The sequence below is a fragment of the Sebastes fasciatus genome, chromosome 13 (genome assembly GCF_043250625.1).
Source record: "Sebastes fasciatus isolate fSebFas1 chromosome 13, fSebFas1.pri, whole genome shotgun sequence".
Classification (NCBI taxonomy): Eukaryota; Metazoa; Chordata; class Actinopteri; order Perciformes; family Sebastidae; genus Sebastes; species Sebastes fasciatus.
Window position 1 is genome coordinate 17,669,413 of NC_133807.1, and position 20,011 is coordinate 17,689,423.

The 20,011-nt window shown below is 38.6% G+C and overlaps 2 protein-coding genes across 6 annotated transcripts; both read right to left on the reverse strand.

Moving 5' to 3' along the window:
• Nucleotides 1–399: 399 nt before the first annotated feature.
• On the reverse strand, nt 400–5,807 carry LOC141780591 (uncharacterized). 2 transcript variants are annotated; one of them, XM_074655881.1, is made up of 5 exons: nt 5,515–5,807; nt 5,341–5,418; nt 3,059–3,655; nt 2,853–2,972; nt 400–1,835 (listed from the first exon to the last, which is right to left on the reverse strand). In XM_074655881.1, the coding sequence occupies exons 2-5, from the start codon at nt 5,367–5,369 to the stop codon at nt 806–808; spliced, it is 1,776 nt and encodes a 591-aa protein (XP_074511982.1). In that variant the 5' UTR covers nt 5,370–5,418; nt 5,515–5,807; the 3' UTR covers nt 400–805. The 2 variants fall into 2 exon arrangements, with proteins under 2 accessions (XP_074511982.1, XP_074511983.1); XM_074655882.1 differs by having other exon boundaries at nt 5,341–5,807.
• A 1,111-nt stretch (nt 5,808–6,918) lies between these two features.
• On the reverse strand, nt 6,919–15,901 carry LOC141780594 (uncharacterized). Of its 4 annotated transcripts, none has more exons than XM_074655887.1 (5): nt 15,822–15,900; nt 14,240–14,672; nt 9,050–9,126; nt 8,848–8,967; nt 6,919–8,343 (listed from the first exon to the last, which is right to left on the reverse strand). In XM_074655887.1, the coding sequence occupies exons 1-5, from the start codon at nt 15,848–15,850 to the stop codon at nt 7,350–7,352; spliced, it is 1,653 nt and encodes a 550-aa protein (XP_074511988.1). In that variant the 5' UTR covers nt 15,851–15,900; the 3' UTR covers nt 6,919–7,349. The 4 variants fall into 4 exon arrangements, with proteins under 4 accessions (XP_074511988.1, XP_074511987.1, XP_074511986.1 ...); XM_074655886.1 differs by having other exon boundaries at nt 9,050–9,213; XM_074655885.1 differs by lacking the exon at nt 9,050–9,126 and having other exon boundaries at nt 14,076–14,672; nt 15,822–15,901.
• Nucleotides 15,902–20,011: the final 4,110 nt, after the last annotated feature.

Below are 20,011 nucleotides of genomic sequence, written 5' to 3' on the forward strand. Positions count from 1 at the left end.
ATTAACCAGTTACTCCGAAAGAGTATGCAGTGGTGTTTGATGCTCTGCTGAGGAGTATGCTGCAACTTAGAGGTTCAGTAAGGGAGATTTCAATGTTGGATCCATTTAATAGTGGTATATTCCTTGGAGAAGTCAACATTACCAAGAATAAATGCTCTAATAAATACATAAGGAATTGCATACAAGCTGTAACTCTGCCTCCAGGAAGATTCTTTTGGGCTTAACTTTATGGAGAAATTAATTGGCAGAAAATTTGGGTAGTTGGGGACAAAAGAAGTTTCCTTTAGAATTTTGCACCGCATATATTCAGCAAAATAGACATTGGAGAGATTTAGAATTGATATTGAGTAACACAGCATGCAGCTCTGTTCTGTACGTAAGACTTGAAAAAAACAAACGTTTTACTTTTTAAAATTGTATTTATTTTTGTGCAAGAGAAATGGCAGACTGAATTATACATACATAATAATGAAGATCATACAGATTGTACAGAATGTATTGTGCATAACATTTTTTGCTCTAATTATATTTTGATATGACAGTGATTGCAACTGTAGGATTAAAATAGTAATTATATTTTTCAATTACATTTATCATCAGGTAAAGTGCTAAATGACAGTGCGTTATGTTTTGAATCAGGTTTAGCGATACATTGGTTTATGCCGTGAGAATTACAGCTGATTAAAACTTCCTCAAAGATAGATTGTAATGATGTTTGATGCTGAACAGTGAGCTGTAAGCAAAGTTTAAATGGATCTCATATCTGATCATAGTGTTGGTGGTGAGTTGGTATTGTCTCTGAGCACTACTGTATTACATAAGAATTTTCCTCTTCCACTTTTTCTTTTTCATCCACTTCATCAAATGGAATTTCCATTTCTGTTTCTCCGAGTTTCTTCATCTCCCTCTCTGGATAAAATGGCGTCTCCAGGACAGCTTTGTTTTGCTTTGATGTCAGCTGACCTTCGCACAGGAAGTCATGGATCTTCTGCCATGTGTCAATCTCTGAACGCCAGAGTGCAGCTCTGGCTCTGATGAACTGAGAGACTTCAGTCTCGCTGCCTTTGGCCAGACTGATGCTGTCTTTACAGATGAAGAAGACATCCATGCCGAGGAAGAGAGCGTTGAGCCCGATGAGACCGGCTCTGGCTGACTTGGAGAGGGCAAGAGGCCCTTTGACTGCTGCCTGACCAATCTCTGGGATATCTGCCGCCACCCTGGGCACGTTACGTAATGCTTTTCCTTCCTGCACTGCCACTCTGCCAGCACTTACAGCCAGCTCCTCAGTTTTTAACAATTTAGCAGATGAGGCAGCATCAACAAGCCCATCAATAGCATTCCCAATAGCACAAACTTTACTAAGCACCTTGCCTACTCCCACAGCCACATCTATCTGGTTCGTTTCCCTTTTGGTGACCTCCTCCAGACAATCCTGGAGAAACTGCAAATCCTCCATGAAGCTCTGGAAGGTCTCACTGGCTTCCTTTTGATGTTTATGGTTCACGCCAACCTCTGTGGCGGTGGTGACTAAACTGTTGGCTCCGCTGGTAATTCCCAGCCCCACCCCAGTCATTGTCAGAACTAGAGACGCTCCAGCTGTTACAGGAATTAATGCCAAACCAATGATGGAAAGCACACCTCCAACTGCCCCCACCGAGCTGCCTGCCACACTGGAGATCCTTGCCCCCATATTCATCCTGTCTAGCTGAACAGCATTCTCCTCCAGGTCTTCTAGAGACTGCAGCATCCTGGGCTTTCGCTCGCTGAACTCACTGATGAAGCCAGAACATGGTTGCTCCTGAAACAGGAACACCGTCCGGAAGCTCTGGTTCATCCTGATGAAGAGAAAAGAGGAAATTAAGAAAGACTAAATAAGATGACACATCTCAAAAGGTTAGTATGTTACTTTAAAATGATAAAATATTAGATTTGGGATCTGATTTTCTTTTTTAGATCCATATAAAACTGAAATAAGCAGAAGGGCTACAATATTTGATCAAAATAAATCGCAAATTATTTAATTCAAATTAATGCAAATTAATTATTCAATTACTCCAATAATTACCACAAAATAAATATTTAACAATGGTATGCTAAAATAGCATATCATTGTTAAAATAGGGCCCTGCTGTGCGCTGCTCTTCATCGGAGGTGGAAAACCAAAACTAATAGAAAACACTTCTGATCAGGAACAAATCTCACCATTGTGTGACTTATTGTCTACACAAATGTAACCTGGTAGCTAATGTAATGATTCAGGGAGTTTTTTGAGATATTTCAAATAAGTTATTTGCTAATTATTATATATTTATCAGCAGACATGGAAATAAAGCATATCAATTAACTTTGTATTTTTTTTCCTGGAAATGTAATAAATAAATTACCAGCTATTGGGAAATAGCGGAATATAATAATTAAATAATGTTGATAATTAAGTAATTTTTAATACATTTTTAGGTCAATATTGGGGCAATTTGGCAGTAATTCCAAAGAACTTTCAAATAGGTTACTTGCTAATTATCACCTAATTACCATGAAATTTGCGGACCTGTAAATTGAGGTATTATCCACTCAATTCTGAGTCCTTATAGAAATCATGGAAAATCAGGTTTATGTCATCTGAGTTATGAATAATAATAATAATTTTGCCTCTAATTTCCTTTAGATGCAGTAAATTGAGTCTACAGCCATGCTGCCGTGTCTCCAGCTCCTCTTCAACTTTTTTATGTTTTATTTTGTTTTTTATTTTTGGTGCGTGATTTTCTTTTTATACATATTTGCATTTAATTTTCATTGCCAAAAGCTGCTTCTTTGATATTTGGGGCCAATAAACATAAATGGTTAATGCTTACCTGATTTCATCAAGCTGATTGATGTGATGAAGCATCCTTTGTATGTCATCTTCAGACAAATCCACATCGAGGTCTACCAGAGTTTCTTCGTTCATATTCAGGCAAAAGTCACTGAAGGAGCTGTGAAAGACACAAATGATTTTTTTTTTATATTAGATGTCTATTTTTCTAAATGTGCATATTATTTTGATGAAATGTCTCTTTACCTTTTCTCTAACTTCTCACAGATGTCCTGGGTGGTCTTGATGTATCTGTCCAGCTGATATGACAGCACTTCCACATTCTGAAGTTTGGGAAGGAAGAAGACACTTGTATCGCTTTTAAACTCGAGGAGGAGATGGCAGATTTTCCGTGCAGCAGTGATGACAACCTGAACTTGTTCGAGGCTGATCCCTTTTGGCAAATGTAACGCCTGGTTCTCCTCCATGAACACATCGAGTGAGGTGACCGCCAGATTCTCTACTGCATCCAGGAAGCAGTCAAGCTTCTCCAGGCCACTCAGAGTGTCCTTCAGCACAGCAGCCAGCTCCTTCTCCAACTCTGCACGTCTGCTGTCTGCAGTCACCTGGGTGAACTTGCTCTTCATATATTCCAAAAAGGCCTGACCTCTGTTCTCTGACTGGGTAACATGGCCGATGCTTAGGTCGATGTTGTCAGCCCTGTCTTTGATGTCCACCATCATGTTCAACTCCGTCTCTCTCCTAAGCATCCATTTAGGGCTCCTCTCACAGAACTCTCTCACTGTGTCGATGTAGATGAGGGTATCTGCGGTGTAGCAGCACAAGGCCTCCTGTAGTTCTTTTCTGAAACACAAAACATCATCCAGTTTGTGAGATTTCAAAACAAATTCAAACTGAACTGTTGTTGTAGCAGGAAGCTGCATCAGACAGCCTCATTTCATCTACATCACAGTGAACTAAATAATTATAATAATACTAGTCCCATATTGTAAAAAGTGAGATTTTCATTTTTTTTTTATTATTATAAAGCAGGTCTAGGTGCTATATAAATCCTTTGAAAGTATCAAAATGCTAAATCCATGGACAGAGGATAATGTTCAGGCAGACAGTGCGAGGAAAATAAAGTTTTTTTTTAACATTACAGAATGTAAACAAGTTCTAGAAGAAATACAAAATACAAGTATGAATCTGAAAATGAGCATCATATGGGACCTTTAAGTTGAGCTACAGTTTTTGAATTGACAGAAGCACCTAAGATTTCTGCGTCACCTGGAAAATATCAATGAAAGAACAACAAAACGACCACAAAGAGACACTAAATGAGAGACTAATAAGTACAATAAATAACTACAAAGAGACACTAAACGACTATGAAGAAATGCAGAGACACCAAACAGCTACAAAGAGACATTAAACAGCAACAAAACAACTACAAAGAGACACTAAAGACTACAAAAAGACACCAAATGACTGCAAAGAGATACTAAATGACTACAAAAGAGACACTTAACGACAACAAAGAAACGCAGAGACACTAAACAGCTACAAAGAGACACCAAATGACTACAAAGAGACAGAGACACAAACAACTAGAGACTAAAAAAGACAACACAACATGCAGAGACATGCAACAGCTACAAAGAGACACGAAACAACTACAAAGAGACACTAAATGACTACAAACTAACAAACTAATTGTCACACATATAGTATGTATGTATGTATGTATGTATGTTTGTATGTTTGTATGTTTGTATGACTAAAACATAACCAGAAGGCCCTCTTATATATAGAGGCCTATATCGTCTACATACATCAGTGGTTCCCAACTTGGGGGTCAGGACCCCTCCAATGGGTCCCAAAAGATGAATCTGAGGGGTTGTAGGATGATCGGATGGCAAATTATGAAAAGAATACTTATACTTTGCAATTAAGTTATTTTGTTTCACATGCTCCTCTAATCTTGTGAAATAGGCTAATGGCTATAAAGACTATGATACTATTCAGATAAAACAGGACAAAAGTCATAATGGACAGGCACTTTTTGTTTGTCGTTGCATTTACACGATTTTGACCAGCAGATGTCACCAGAGCACAAATGGTTTATCAGTGGTTCAAGTTTCTTTTCCAAAAATATTCTACTAATTCTTTTAGGCACAATAATCTGAAATAGCCTATAATATATTTTAAATTATTTCACAGTGATGATTAATACAATAGGTTGACACACCAAAAGCCAAGAGGTTCGTACTTCTCTATTTGTTGCCTTTGTTTATAGGATACATTACTTTCTACATTTATTTAACACTAAAAAACAACCTCACATAAGGATGTAATTTAGGGTTAAAACCCACTCAACTCTCGGATCTCGGATTATTTCACATCTTCATAGCACACTGTGTATTGGAGTTTCAAAGATCTGTCTCCTAATAATACACATATTATTACTTTATTTGACACTCTGCTGTTACTACAGGCTTTTCTCTCTTATTCTGTGCAAAAGTACTTCAAAGATTTAAGCTCTTTACCTTGCAGCAGACATGTTTGTCCTCTCCATATGCTGTCTCCAGTTCCTTATCAGGGCCTCGTCTTATTATTAGGTCTACCTGCGAGGTTAAAATAAAAATAAATAAAGATTGGACATCTGATTGTTTCTTATAGAGACAACCAGCTCATGTGTTGGCTGAATCTGCCAAAATTACCAGTTTAGCTAAACTGTTCAGGACTTTTGTTGACAAAACTTCGACAGTGGGCGCAGTTTGGTTTCATTTTCCTTTCTCCACATCAGCAAGTCGAACCACCACCACACCCACCTAACTTGTTTTTCTTTATTTCACGAGGCTCAAACAATGAGCGCTTCACAGAGTCAGCAGGAAGCCAGCTGATTTCCTGATGCTGCCTTCACAGGCTGTCGGAAATATAACTTGATATTACCCAAAGCAATGATAGAAGTGATTGTTATTTCTGTAGAGGAAATGTTCACTTCCTGGCAGCAGGTTAAGAAAGGCTGGGACCAGTGGTGGAATGTAACTAAGTACATTTACTCAAGTACTGTTCTTAAGTACAATTTCCACATAGGCCTACATATATGTTAGTTCTAGCATACTTGAGTATTTCCACTTTATGCTACTTTATATGCTACTGCACTACATTTCAGAGGGAAGACCTTTTAATGTACCTGTTAGAGCAGGGCAATCTGCTGCTTTGATTATTTTGAAAATCCAGAAATGATACCCCATCAAATTCTCAGCATCTGTTCTCAATGTTTATTCATTTATTTATTTATATATTATTATTATTTATATTATATTATTATATATTATATAACCGCCCACCCTCCCTGACACCCAAAAAGTAATTCAACTAATAGATGAATTATAATTAAAATAGCAATAATAATAATCATAATAATAAATAGTAATAATTAAATAAATAAATATAAATGTAAAAAAGCAGTGTCTTTTGGTGTAAAAAAAACATCGATAAAGTTTAAAGTTATAGTTAAAAGTAATAAAATTAAAATAAATAGGCGCTCTAATGTAAAATAAACTGTAATGATGCCTTCAGGGTTCAGTTTACAGAAGTCCTGTATAACAGCACCATCCAGTGGTGTAGGGCAGGCATCTTTCAATCTAAACTTTTCTATTTTTGGTTTGTTTGTAAAATGAAATAGTAATGAGTAATAATCATTGAAATGGCTTCTAAAACATGTCTGGATGGATGTAGGCTAATAGATCAAACACTGCAGTTAAACCTGGAGGGAACAGACGGCTGACTTTATAACCTTAGATGACCCATGATGTACGGCAAATGTCAGTGGTCATGTTCAGACTTCACAAACAGTGCACATACATACATTCACGTGAACAGTTTTCCATGGCAACAGGGCATCCAGAATCTGTACGTTTCCCCCCAGCTGAACTCAGTTCACTCCTCACAACTACACATGGACGACACTGTGACTCTGTGCTCGCTATGAACAGATCTCAGGTCAGACTCATGTTTTTGATCCAGGAATGCAATTTATATAATCCTGAGCAGCCAAAGTAGGAGGAAACTTATGAACACCTAAAAAATCTGTACGGAAGACCTGAAAAAAACAAACCTTTTACTTTTTTTAAATTGTATTTATTTTTGTGCAAGAGAAATGGCAGACTGAATTATACATACATAATAATGAAGATCATACAGATTGTACAGAATGTATTGTGCATAACATTTTTTGCTCTAATTATATTTTGATATGACAGTGATTGCAACTCTAGGATTAAAATAGTAATTATATTTTTCAGTTACATTTATCATCAGGTAAAGTGCTGAATGACAGTGCGTTATGTTTTGAATCAGGTTTAGCGATATATTGGTTTATGCCATGAGAATTACAGCTGATTAAAACTTCCTCAAAGATAGATTGTAATGATGTTTGATGCTGAACAGTGAGCTGTAAGCAAAGTTTAAATGGATCTCATATCTGATCATAGTGTCAGAGTTGGTATTGTCTCTGAGCACTACTGTATTACACAAGAACTTTCCTCTTTCACTTTTCATCCACCTCATCAAATGGAATTTCCATTTCTGTTTCTCCGAGTTTCTTCATCTCCCTCTCTGGATAAAATGGCGTCTCCAGGACAGCTTTGTTTTCATTTGATGTCAGCTGACCTTCACACAGGAAGTCATGAACCTTCTGCCATGAGTCTATCTCTGAAGCCCAGAGTGCAGCTCTGGCTCTGATGAACTGAGAGAATTTAGTCTCGCTGCCTTTGGCCAGACTGATGCTGTCTTTACAGATGAAGAAGACATCCATGCCGAGGAAGAGAGCGTTGAATCCGATGAGACTGGCTCTGGCTAACTTGGAGAGGGCAAGAGGCCCTTTGACTACTGCCTGACCAATATCTGGGATATCTGCCGCCACTCTGGGCACGTTACGTAATGCTTTTCCTTCCTGCACTGCCACTTTGCCAGCACTTACAGCCAGCTCCTCATTTTTTAACATCTTAAGAGCTGACGCGGCATCAACAAACTCATCGCTAGTCTTCCTAATAACATGAACTTTACGAAGCACCTTGCCTACTCCCATAGCCACATCAATCTGGCTCGTTTCCCTTTTGGTGACCTCCTCCAGACACTCCTGGAGACACTGCACATCCTCCATGAAGCTCTGGAAGGTCTCACTGGCTTTCTTTTGATGTTTACGGTTCACGCCAACCTCTGTGGCGGTGGTGACTAAACTGTTGACTCCGCTGGTAATTCCCAGCCCCAACCCAGTCATTATCAGAGCTAGAGACGCTCCAGCTGTTACAGGAATTAATGCCAAACCAATGATGGAAAACACACCTCCAGCTGCCCCCACCGAGCTGCCTGCCACACTGGAAATCTTTGCCCTCGTATTCATCCTGTCTAGCTGAACAGCATCCTCCTCCAGGTCTTCTAGAAACTGCAGCATCCTGGGCTTTCGCTCGCTGAACTTACTGATGAAGCCAGAACATGGTTCCTCCTGAAACAGGAACACCGTCCGGAAGCTCTGGTTCATCCTGATGAAGAGAAAAGAGGAAATTAAGAAAGACTAAATAAGATGACACATCTCAAAAGGTTAATATGTTACTTTAAAATTCTGTATGAAAATATTAGATTTGGGATATGGTTTTCTTTTTTGGATCCACATAAAACTGAAATAAACAGAAGTTGCTAAAATATTTCATGAAATAAATTAGAAATTATACTGAGGTATTAACAGCTGGACAAGAACCATAACCCAAGGATCCAATCATTTCTGAGTGCTTATAGAAATCATGGAAAATCAGGTTTATGTAATTTGAGTTATGAATTATAATAATTTAGTAAATTGAGTCTACAGCCATGCTGCCGTGTCTTCAGCTCCTCAACTTTGCATTTTTTCTTATTCTATTTTGTTGTCTATTTTTGGTGCGGGATTTTCTTTTTATAAATATTTGTATTCTATTTTCATTGCCAACGGCTGCTTCTTTGACATTTGGGGCCAATAAACAATATAACCAATATAGATGGTTAACGCTTACCTGATTTCATCAAGCTGATTAATGTGATGAAGCATCCTTTGTATGTCATCTTCAGAAAAATCCACATCGAGGTCTACCAGAGTTTCGTCGTTCATATTCAGGCAAAAGTCACTGAAGGAGCTGTGAAAGACACACATTTTATTTTACATTAGATATCTATTTTGCAAAATGTGCATATTATTTTGATGAAATGTCTCTTTACCTTTTCTCTAACTTCTCACAGATTTTCTGGGTGGTCTTGATGTCTCTGTTCAGCTGATATGACAACACTTCCACATTCTGAAGTTTGGGAAGGAAGAAGATACTTGCATCTCTTTTAAACTCGAGGAGGAGAGGGCAGATTTCCCGTGCAGCAGTGATGACAACCTGAACTTGTTCGAGGCTGATCCCTTCTGGCAAATGTAACGCCTGGTTCTCCTCCACGAACACATGGAGTGAGGTGACCGCCAGATTCTCTACTGCATCCAGGAAGCAGTGGAGCTTCTCCAGGCCACTCAGAGTGTCCTTCAGCACAGCAGCCAGCTCCTTCTCCAGTTCTGCACGTCCGCTGTCTGCAGTCACCTTGCTCTTCATGGATTCCAAAATTGCGGTCTCTTTCTCCCTCCCAAGCATCCATTCAGGGCTCCTCTCACAGAACTCTCTCACTGTGTCGATGTAGATGAGGGTATCTGTGGTGTAGCAGCACAAGGCCTCCTGTAGTTCTTTTCTGAAACACAAAACATCATCCAGTTTGTGAGATTTCAAAACAAATTCAAATTGAACTGTTGTTGTGGAGTGGCAGGAAGCTGCATCAGAAAGCCTCTCTTCATCTTCATCAAAATATCAATTAAAGAACAACAAAACAACCACAAAGAGACACTAAATGAGACACTACTAAGTACAACAAATAACTACAAACAGACACTAAATGACTACAAAGAGACACTAAATGGCTACAGAGAAATGCAGAGACACAAAACAGCCACAAGGAGACAGAAAGCAACTACAAAGAGACTCAAAAAGACAACAAAATGACTACAGAGAAACTAAATGACTGCAAACTAACATAAACTAATTGTCACACATATGGTATGTATCTATGTATGTATGTATGTATGTATGTTTGTATGACTAAAACATAACCAGAAAGCCCATTTATATATAAAGGCCTATATCGTCTACATACATCAGTGGTTCCCAACTTGGGGGTCAGGACCCCTCCAATGGGTCCCAAAAGATGAATCGGAGGGGATGTAGGATAAATAGGCTAATGGCTATAAAGACTATGATATTATTCAGATAAAACAGGACAAAAGTCATAATGCACAGACATTTTTTGTTTGTCATTGCATTAACACAATCTGACCAGCAGATGTCGCCAGAGCACAAATGGTTTATCAGTTTACAAGTTCAAGGTTTTTTTTCCAACAATATTCTACTTATTCTTTTAGGCACAATAATCTGCAATAGCCTATCATATATTTTAAATTATTTCACAGTGATGATTAATACAAGAGGTTGAACTTACCAAAAGCCAAGAGGTTCGTACTTCTCTATTTGTTGCCTTTGTTTATAGGATACATTCTATATTTATTTAACACTAAAAAACAACCTCACATAAGGATGTAATTTAGGGTTAAAACCCACTCAAATCTCGGATTTATTTAACATGTTCATAACACACTGTGTATTGGAGTTTCAAAGATCTGTCTCCTAATAATACACATATTTTTACTTTATTTGACACTTTGCTGTTACTACAGGCTTTTCTCTCTTATTCTGTGCAAAAGTAATTCAAAGATTTAAGCTCTTTACCTTGCAGCAGACATGTTTGTCCTCTCCATATGCTGTCTTCAGTTCCTTATCGGGGCCTCGTGTTATTATTAGGTCTACCTGCGAGGTTAAAATAAAAATAAATCAAGATTGGACATCTGATTGTTTCTTATAGAGACAACCAACTCATGTGTTGGCTGAATCTGCCAAAATCTAAATCTAAATCATAATCACCAGTTTAGCCTAAATGTTCAGGATGTTTTGACGGATGTGGCAGCTTGGTTTCATTTTCTTCTCAGAATTGAACCACCACACTCAACTAACTTTTTTTTTTACGAGGCTGAACCAATGAGTTCTGAACAGAGTCAGCAGCACATCATTGATGTATTAGCAGCACTCCTAAAAGGTGACAAATGCACTAAATACTTTTTTTTAATTTAGAAAAGAGAAATTATGAGCTATCATCTCTCTGTAAACTTAAAATGAACAATGCATTTATGTTACTTTATATGCTACTGCACTACATTTCAGAGGGAAGACCTTTTAATGTACCTGTTAGAGCATGGCAACCTGCTGCTTTGATTATTTAGAAAATCCAGTAATGATACCCCATCAAATTCTCAGCATCTGTGCTTAATGTTTATTTAACTATATAACTATAACTATATAAGTTTTTCAACAAAGTTACACACATTCCAACAAACTCACAACCGCCCACCCTCCTCGGACACCCAAAAAGTAATTAAAAGAATAGATAAATTATAATTAAAATAGTAATAATAATAATAATAAATAGTAGTAAATAATAATTAAAAAAATAAATATAAATGTAGAAAAAGCAGTGTCTTTTGGTGTAAAAAACAAACAAAACATCGATAAAGTTTAAAGTTATAGTTAAAAGTAATATAAATTAAAATAAATAGGCGCTCTAATGTAAAATAAACTGTAATGATGCCTTCAGGGTTCAGTTTACAGAAGTCCTGTGTAACAGCACCATCCAGTGGTGTAGGGCAGGCATCTTTCAATCTAAACTTTTCTATTTTTGGTTTGTTTGTAAAATGAAATAGTAATGAGTAATAATCATTGAAATGGCTTCTAAAACATGTTTGGATGGATGTAGGCTAATAGATCAAACACTGCAGTTAAACCTGGAGGGAACAGACGGCTGACTTTATAAAATTAGATGACCCATGATGCACGGCAAATGGCAGTGTTCATGTTCAGACCTGAAAAAAACAAACCTTTTACTTTTTAAAATTGTATTTATTTTTGTGCAAGAGAAATGGCAGACTGAATTATACAAACATAATAATGAAGATCATACAGATTGTACAGGATGTATTGTGCATAATATTTTTTGCTCTAATTATATTTTTATATGACAGTGAATGCAACTCTGGGATTAAAATAGTAATTATATTTTTCAGTTACATTTATCATCAGGTTAAGTGCTAAATGAAGGTGCGTTACGTTTTGAAGCAGGTTTAGCGATACATTGGTTTATGCCGTGAGAATTACAGCTGATTAAAAATATGATAGATATTAATGATGTTTAATGCTGAACAGTGAGCTGTAAGCAAAGTTTAAATGGATCTCATATCTGATCATAGTGTCAGAGTTGGTATTGTCTCGGAGCACTACTGTATTACATAAGAACTTTCCTCATTCACTTTTCATCCACTTCATCAAATGGAATTTCCATTTCCGTTTCTCAGAGTTCAGAAGGATAACGATTTTACGTTCTTTGTACAGTTGATTCTATTTTGGGGGGAAATTCCACGTTCAAAAGAAGAGATGGTCGGACTCCAAACCCAATTTTTAAAATTTTTATCAAGAACTGAGGCAGTATGTCACCACAATTAAAAACATTAAGAATAAGAAGGCAACCAGAACCAGCTTTGTGTTCATCTCCCTCTCTGGATAAAATGGCGTCTCCAAAACAGCTTTGTTTTTCTTTGATGTCAGCTGACCTTCGCACAGGAAGTCATGGATCTTCTGCCATGTGTCAATCTCTGAACGCCAGAGTGCAGCTCTGGCTCTGATGAACTGAGAGAATTCAGTCTCGCTGCCAGTGGCCAGACTGATGCTGTCTTTACAGATGAAGAAGACATCCATGCCGAGGAAGAGAGCGTTGAGCCCAATGAGACCGACTCTTGCTGACTTGGAGAGGGCAAGAGGCGCTTTGACTGCTGCCTGACCAATATCTGGGATATCTGCGGCAACCCTGGGCACGTTACGTAATGCTTTTCCTTCCTGCAATGCCACTCTGCCAGCACTTACAGCCAGCTCCTCAGTTTTTAAAATAGAAACTGAGGCAACATCAACAAGCCCAATGATAACCTTCCCAATAGCCCAAACGTTACCAGACACATTGTTCGTTTCCCTTTTGGTGACCTCCTCCAGATAATCCTGGAGACTCTGCACATCCTCCATGAAGCTCTGGAAGGTCTCACTGGCTTTGCTTTGATGATGACGGTTCACGAAAATCTCTGTGGCGGTGGTGACGACACTGTTGACTCCGCTGGTAATTCCCAGCCCCAACCCAGTCATTGTCAGAGCTAGAGACACTCCAGCTGTTACAGGAATTAATGCCAAACCAATGATGGAAAGCACACCTCCAACTGCCCCCACCGAGGTGCCTGCCACACTGGAGATCTTTGCCCCCATATTCATCCTGTCTAGCTGAACAGCATTCTCCTCCAGGTCTTCTAGAAACTGCAGCATTCTGGGCTTTCGCTCGCTGAACTTCTTGATGAAGCCAGAACATGGTTCCTCCTGAAACAGGAACACCGTCCGGAAGCTCTGGTTCATCCTGATGAAGAGAAAAGAGGAAATTAAGAAAGACTAAATAAGATGACACATATCAAAAGGTTAACATGTTGAAATAAACAGAAGTGACTACAATATTTCATAAAATAAATTACAACTTATACTGAGGTATTAACAGCTGGACAAGAACCATAACCCAAGGATCCACTCATTTATGAGTGCTTATAGAAATCATGGAAAATCAGGTTTGTGTAATTTGAGTTATGAATTATAATAATTATGCCTCTAATTTTCTTTATTTGCAGTAAATTGAGTCTACAGCCATGCTGCTGTGTCTTCAGCTCCTCAACTTTGCATTTTATCTTGTTCTATTTTGTTGTCTATTTTTGGTGTGTGATTTTCTTTTTATACATATTTGTATTTTATTTTCATTGCCAACGGCTGCTTCTTTGACATTTGGGGCCAATAAACAATATAACCAATAAAGATGGTTAACGCTTACCTGATTTCATCAAGCTGATTAATGTGATGAAGCATCCTTTGTATGTCATCTTCAGACAAATCCACATCGAGGTCTACCAGATGTCTGGCGTTCATATTCAGGAAAAAGTCACTGAAGGAGCTGTGAAAGAATCACATTATTTTTTTTTATATTAGATATCTATTTTGCAAAATGTGCATATTGTTTTGATGAAATATCTCTTTACCTTTTCTCTAACTTCTCACAGATTTTCTGGGTGGTCTGGATGTATTTGTCCAGCTGATATGACAGCACTTCAACATTCTGAAGTTTGGGAAGGAAGAAGATACTTGCATCTCTTTTAAACTCGACGAGGAGATGGTAGATTTCCCGGAGAGCCGTGATGACAACCTGAACTTGTTCGAGGCTGATCCCTTTTGGCAAATGTAACGCCTGGTTCTCCTCCATGAACACATGGAGTGAGGTGACCGCCAGATTCTCTACTGCATCCAGGAAGCAGTCGAGCTTCTCCAGGCCTCTCAGAGTGTCTTTCAGCACAGCAGCCAGCTCCTTCTCCAGCTCTGCACGTCTGCTGTCTGCAGTCACCTTGCTCTTCATATATTCCCAAATTGCATTACCTCTCTTACCTTTGTTCTTTGACTGGGTAACATGGCCGATGCTTAGGCCGATGCTGTCAGCCCTATCTTTGATGTCCACCATCATGTGCAATTCTGTCTCCCTCCCAAGCATCCATTTAGGGCTCCTCTCACAGAACTCTCTCACTGTGTCGATGTAGATGAGGGTATCTGCGGTGTAGCAGCACAAGGCCTCCTGTAGTTCTTTTCTGAAACACAAAACATCATCCAGTTTGTGAGATTTCAAAACAAATTCAAACTGAACTGTTGTTGTAGAGTGGCAGGAAGCTGCGTCAGACAGCCTCTCTTCATCTTCATCAAAATATCAATGAAAGAACAACAAAACGACCACAAAGAGACACTAAATGAGACACTAATAAGTACAATAAATGACTACAAAGAGACACTAAACGATTACAAAGAAATGCAGAGACACCAAACAGCTACAAAGTGACACTAAACTGCAATAAAACAACTACAAAGAGACATAAAAAGACAACAAAATGACTACAGAGACACTAAATGAATTCAAACTAACATAAACTAATTGTCACACATATAGTATGCATGTATGTATGTATGTATGTATGTTTGTATGACTAAAACATAACCAGAAGGCCTTCTTATATAGAGAGGCCTATATCGTCGACATAGATCAGTGGTTCCCAACTTGGGGGTCAGGACCCCTCCAATGGGTCCCCAAAGATGAATCTGAGGAGTTGTAGGATGATCGGATGGCAAAGCATAAAGAATACTTATACTTTGCAAGTACATTTTTTTTCACATGCTCCTCTAATCTTGTGAAATAGGCTAATGGCTATAAAGACTATGATACTATTCAGATAAAACAGGACAAAAGTCATAATGCACAGACATTTTTTGTCGTTGCATTTACATGATTTGACCAGCAGATGTCGCCAGAGCACAAATGGTTTATCAATTTATAAATTCAAGGTTTTTTTTCCAACAATATTCTACTTATTCTTTTAGGCACAATAATCTGCAATAGTCTATCATATATTTTAAATTATTTTACAGTGATGATTAATACAAGAGGTTGACATACCAAAAGTCAAGAGGTTCGTACTTCTCTATTTGTTGCCTTTGTTTATAGGATACATTACTTTCTACATTTATATAACACTAAAAAACAACCTCACATAAGGATGTAATTTAGGGTTAAAACCCACTCAAATCTCGGATTTATTTAACATCTTGATAACACACTGTGTATTGGAGTTTCAAAGATCTGTCTCCTAATAATACACATACTTTTACTTTATGTGACACTCTGCTGTTACTACAGGCTTTTCTCTCTTATTCTGTGCAAAATTACTTCAAAGATTTAAGCTCTTTACCTTGCAGCAGACATGTTTGTCTTCTCCATATGCTGTCTCCAGTTCCTTATCAGGGCCTCGTCTTATTATTAGGTCTACCTGCGAGGTTAAAATAAAAACAAATCAAGATTGGACCTCTGATTGTTCACTATAGAGACAACCAACTCACGTGTTGGCTGAATCTGCTAACATCAGCAGTTTAGCCTAACTGATCAAGGAGTTTGTTGACAAAACCTCAACAGTTGACGCAGTTTGGTTTCATTTTCCTTTCTCCACATCAGCAGGTTGAACCACCACCACACCCAACTCACTTTTTTTTTACGAGGCTGAACCAATGACCGCTGAACAGACTCAGCAGCACACCATGGATGTATTAGCAGCACACCTAAAAGGTGACAAATGCACTAAATACTTTTTTTTATTTAGAAAAGATAAATAAAATTAACAATGCAGTTTGTGAAGATGAAAAAGACATTTTGCAGTATGTAGCTAATTTCTATCAGAAGTTATATGCTACTGAGACTGAAAATGTAGATAATATAAATAAGTTTCTTAAAGACATAGAAAAAAACATTAAAGGCATTGATGACAGTTTTAAATTGATTTGCGACCAGAAAATTAGTTTAACAGAGGTACTGTTTATTCTATTTATTTTTTTTTGGATGAGTTTTCAATGTACATATTGTTATTGTACTTATATTTTGTTAATAAATAAAATAGTAAAAACGGGCAATTTAGACTTTGGACTGTGGGAGGAAACCGGAGTACCCGGAGAAAACCCACGCTAACACAGGGAGAACATGCAAACTCCACACACAGACCTTTGACCACCAAATTCTAATCAGTTCATCCTTGAGTCCAAGTGGATTTTTATTTATTTTTTCAGATGACCTGTCTCATGCACTACTGTCAGGATTTAGTGACCGTTTTATGAAAATAACTTTTTTAATCATATTTGCTCCATTTTTACCCACTGCTGCTTTAATGTCGTAGTCTATGTCGTGCTCACATGATGCACATCCTAATAAAATTGTGTTTAATCACACAAAATAAGTATTATTATAGCATAGAAGCACTGGTAGCACTGGACTTGATGGGAATTAGCCACATGGGTACATCATGGAGGAGTTGGAAGATGGGGGGGGGGTCAGTCGGGGCCCAACTGCCCCGTGGCTCCTGAATAGGTTAGTCCAGCCATGAGCAGCATGATGCTGAAGCAGGACGAAGGACAGTGTGTGTGTGTGTGTGTGTGTGTGTGTGTGTGTGTGTGTGTGTGTGTGTGTGTGTGTGTGTGTGTGTGTGTGTGTGTGTGTGTGTGTGTGTATGTGTGTGTGTGTGTGTGTGTGTGTGTGTGTGTGTGTGTGTCATGTCAAAACGCTCACTCAGCTGCTCTCAGCTCAGCACAGACACTCAGGGATCAGAGTGGAAACACTGCTGACATGGCGGTGTCCTCACACACGCAAGACAGCAGAACACATTGAAGAACACAGAGTAACACAGCAGAACGTAGAGTGGGAATGGGATGGAGACCAGCTCTGAATGGGATGCATCAGAATATACCCGTAATCTGCAATAAATCCTCCTTTCATGAAGGTTATAGTGTTCAGTTTGTATTGGAACTGTTTTAGAGAAGAGTTGATGATCTTTTTGGAGGATGTAGTTTGTGGTGCTGTTGCAGGTGTTTCTATTATTTTGTCCATCCCACTTATATATCAATGAAGGTCTAGGCTAAATAACAGAAACACCTCTCTGTGTAATGCCTCATAGGCCCTTTTACCCTGACAGTAACAATATTGTGTTTACAGTTATTTTTTCGGCGAAATGGGCGGCCTCATAATGAGGAGCACAAAAACCTGATGTGTTTTATCCAGCGACTCCTGGTCTTTTTATCAGCCGGGGAAGAGAAAGAACGAGAGAGACCTGTTGCAAAACACACAGCCATCGTAGCTTCAGAGAGAGAGATGTCACTTACACTACTTTTTTGTGTGTAGTCTTTCTAACCACGTATTTTCACAATCATACTTGAATACTGAAACTTTCTTGACTTGATAAAATATCTTTTAAATTGACAAACATCACGTGTGATTCATGGCGCAATTCAACGGGATTTTTTTCAAAATAAGGTCCTGTGGTGGTCCACCAGAAGGGGCGGGACCTTGTCTCTCAATTATGTAATTATCTAACTCGCTGTGCATCTAATTGGCCTTCCTGGAGGGTAAGACGTGTTTTTAACCCAGTAGACCAGAGGGCCCATGGGTGCATCCTCACCCAGCGTTTCCCTCTAATCAGGCTCAATTACTGAGGATAGTAACGTTCAAAGTGCGACCACCTTTAAGCAAGCCTCTGTTTTCCCTCTCTTCTTTTACTCCAGAGGACAATTTACTGGAAGCATTCCCTGAGCCAATGCTCGAGGGGCGCTCTAACAAGGCCCCGATTAGGGCTGGATTTGCAGCTTGCTGAGTTAATGTCAGATTGGCATAAAGAGTCCATGTGGGACCGGTGTTGGTGCGGGCCTGGGACCTGATTTGCACACTCTCCTCGCCTGTCAGGGGTAATTGTTTATTGCGAAGGGTGTCCCAAATCCCAAAGGGTGTCCCAAATCCTGGCAGAGAGGGAGAATCAGAGAAGGCTTTAGTCAGAGCTCAAGGTCTCTCTTCAGGGAAAAAGTGTTGGTATCTGCAAGAGAGATTCTGCTTCAACAAGAGTTTACTCTGGAATTAACTCTCATAACAGCTGTTGAGGAACTCAGACATGGAAACTTCAGCGACTAACAACAGCTGGGTTTCCATCAAGAAGTTCCAGATAATTTTAGTCCCGGGAATACTTTTCAAGACACAAAAATGTCCTTCAGCTCATTGTTGTCTGCGTCTCCATAGTAGTCTAAAGTCCTGCAAAGATTACGCAAATGAATCTGCTGATGTATGAAAAAGCAACATGACATGGGGGTAAAAAGGCCTTGAAAAAAAAAAACCTGGTCCTTGCAGTCAAAATGCAATGACTTCCTCAAAACGTTTCCTAGTCCCTGGGGCAAATTCCTGCGGTCGAAACAGGGCTTATACAGATCTTTGGATCTGTAGCCACTCCTGTTCAGCACAGAGTGTGAGTTCAAATCTTTTACTTACAGGGACAGTGTGTAGGATTTGGTGGCATCTAGTGGTGTGGTTGCAGATTGCAACCAACTGAGCACGCCTCCGCTCCCTTTCCAAGACTGCGGTAACGTGACCTGCCGAGTGCAAAACTGCGATAACGCCGTTCGCCTCGCTCAGAGGCCATCCATACCATAATAACACTACTTTAGGAGCAACGGAAGTCAGACGACGGCTGGTTGTACCACAGTTTTACACTCTGCAGCTCACATTACAGCAGTTTCACAAGCTTGTCGGAGAACTATGGTAGCCTTCAGGTACCGTAAAAACACGAAAGTCTCTCTCTAGAGCCAGAGTTTGGTTTGTCCGTTCTGGGCTACTGTAGAAACATGGCTATGCAACATGGTAGACTCCATGAAGAGGACCTGCTCCAAACGTAGATTTGAAGGACTCATTCTAAACTAACAAAAACATGATTCTTAATTTCAGGTGATTAATGAAAACTTAGTTATAAATATTATATTCCATTTCTGCTAATAGTACTAATAATACTACAGTGTAAAAATACTCAGTTATGAGTAAAAGTCATGTATTCAAAATTCTACTTGAAAGTACTCTTAATGCAGAACGGCCCATTTCAGAATCATATATATTACAATACTGGACAACCTGTACTGGATTATCAATTAATAGCTTAATTATTGATGCATTAATGTGTTCATCACTTTAATATTGCAGCTGGTAAAGGTGGAGCTAGTCTGAACCACTTTACATACTGCTGGGTAGCTTAAATACATCACATTTCTTAGTTGATTTATATTTTGTATTACAGTAGTAATCTGCATTTGCAAAGTAATAACGTTGTCAGACAAATGTAGTGGAGTAAAAAGTACAATATTTCCCTCTGAAATATAGTGAAGTAGAAGTATAGAGTAGCGTAAAATGCAAATACTCAAGTAAAGAACAAGTACTTAAAAATGGTTTAAGTACAGTACTTGAGTAAATGCACTTAGTTACATTCCACCACTGATAATATATAACAATACAACACTGATATGCTACATAATTAGTACTTTTGATACCTTAAGTACATTTTGCTGATAGTACTTCTCTACTTGACTTTTA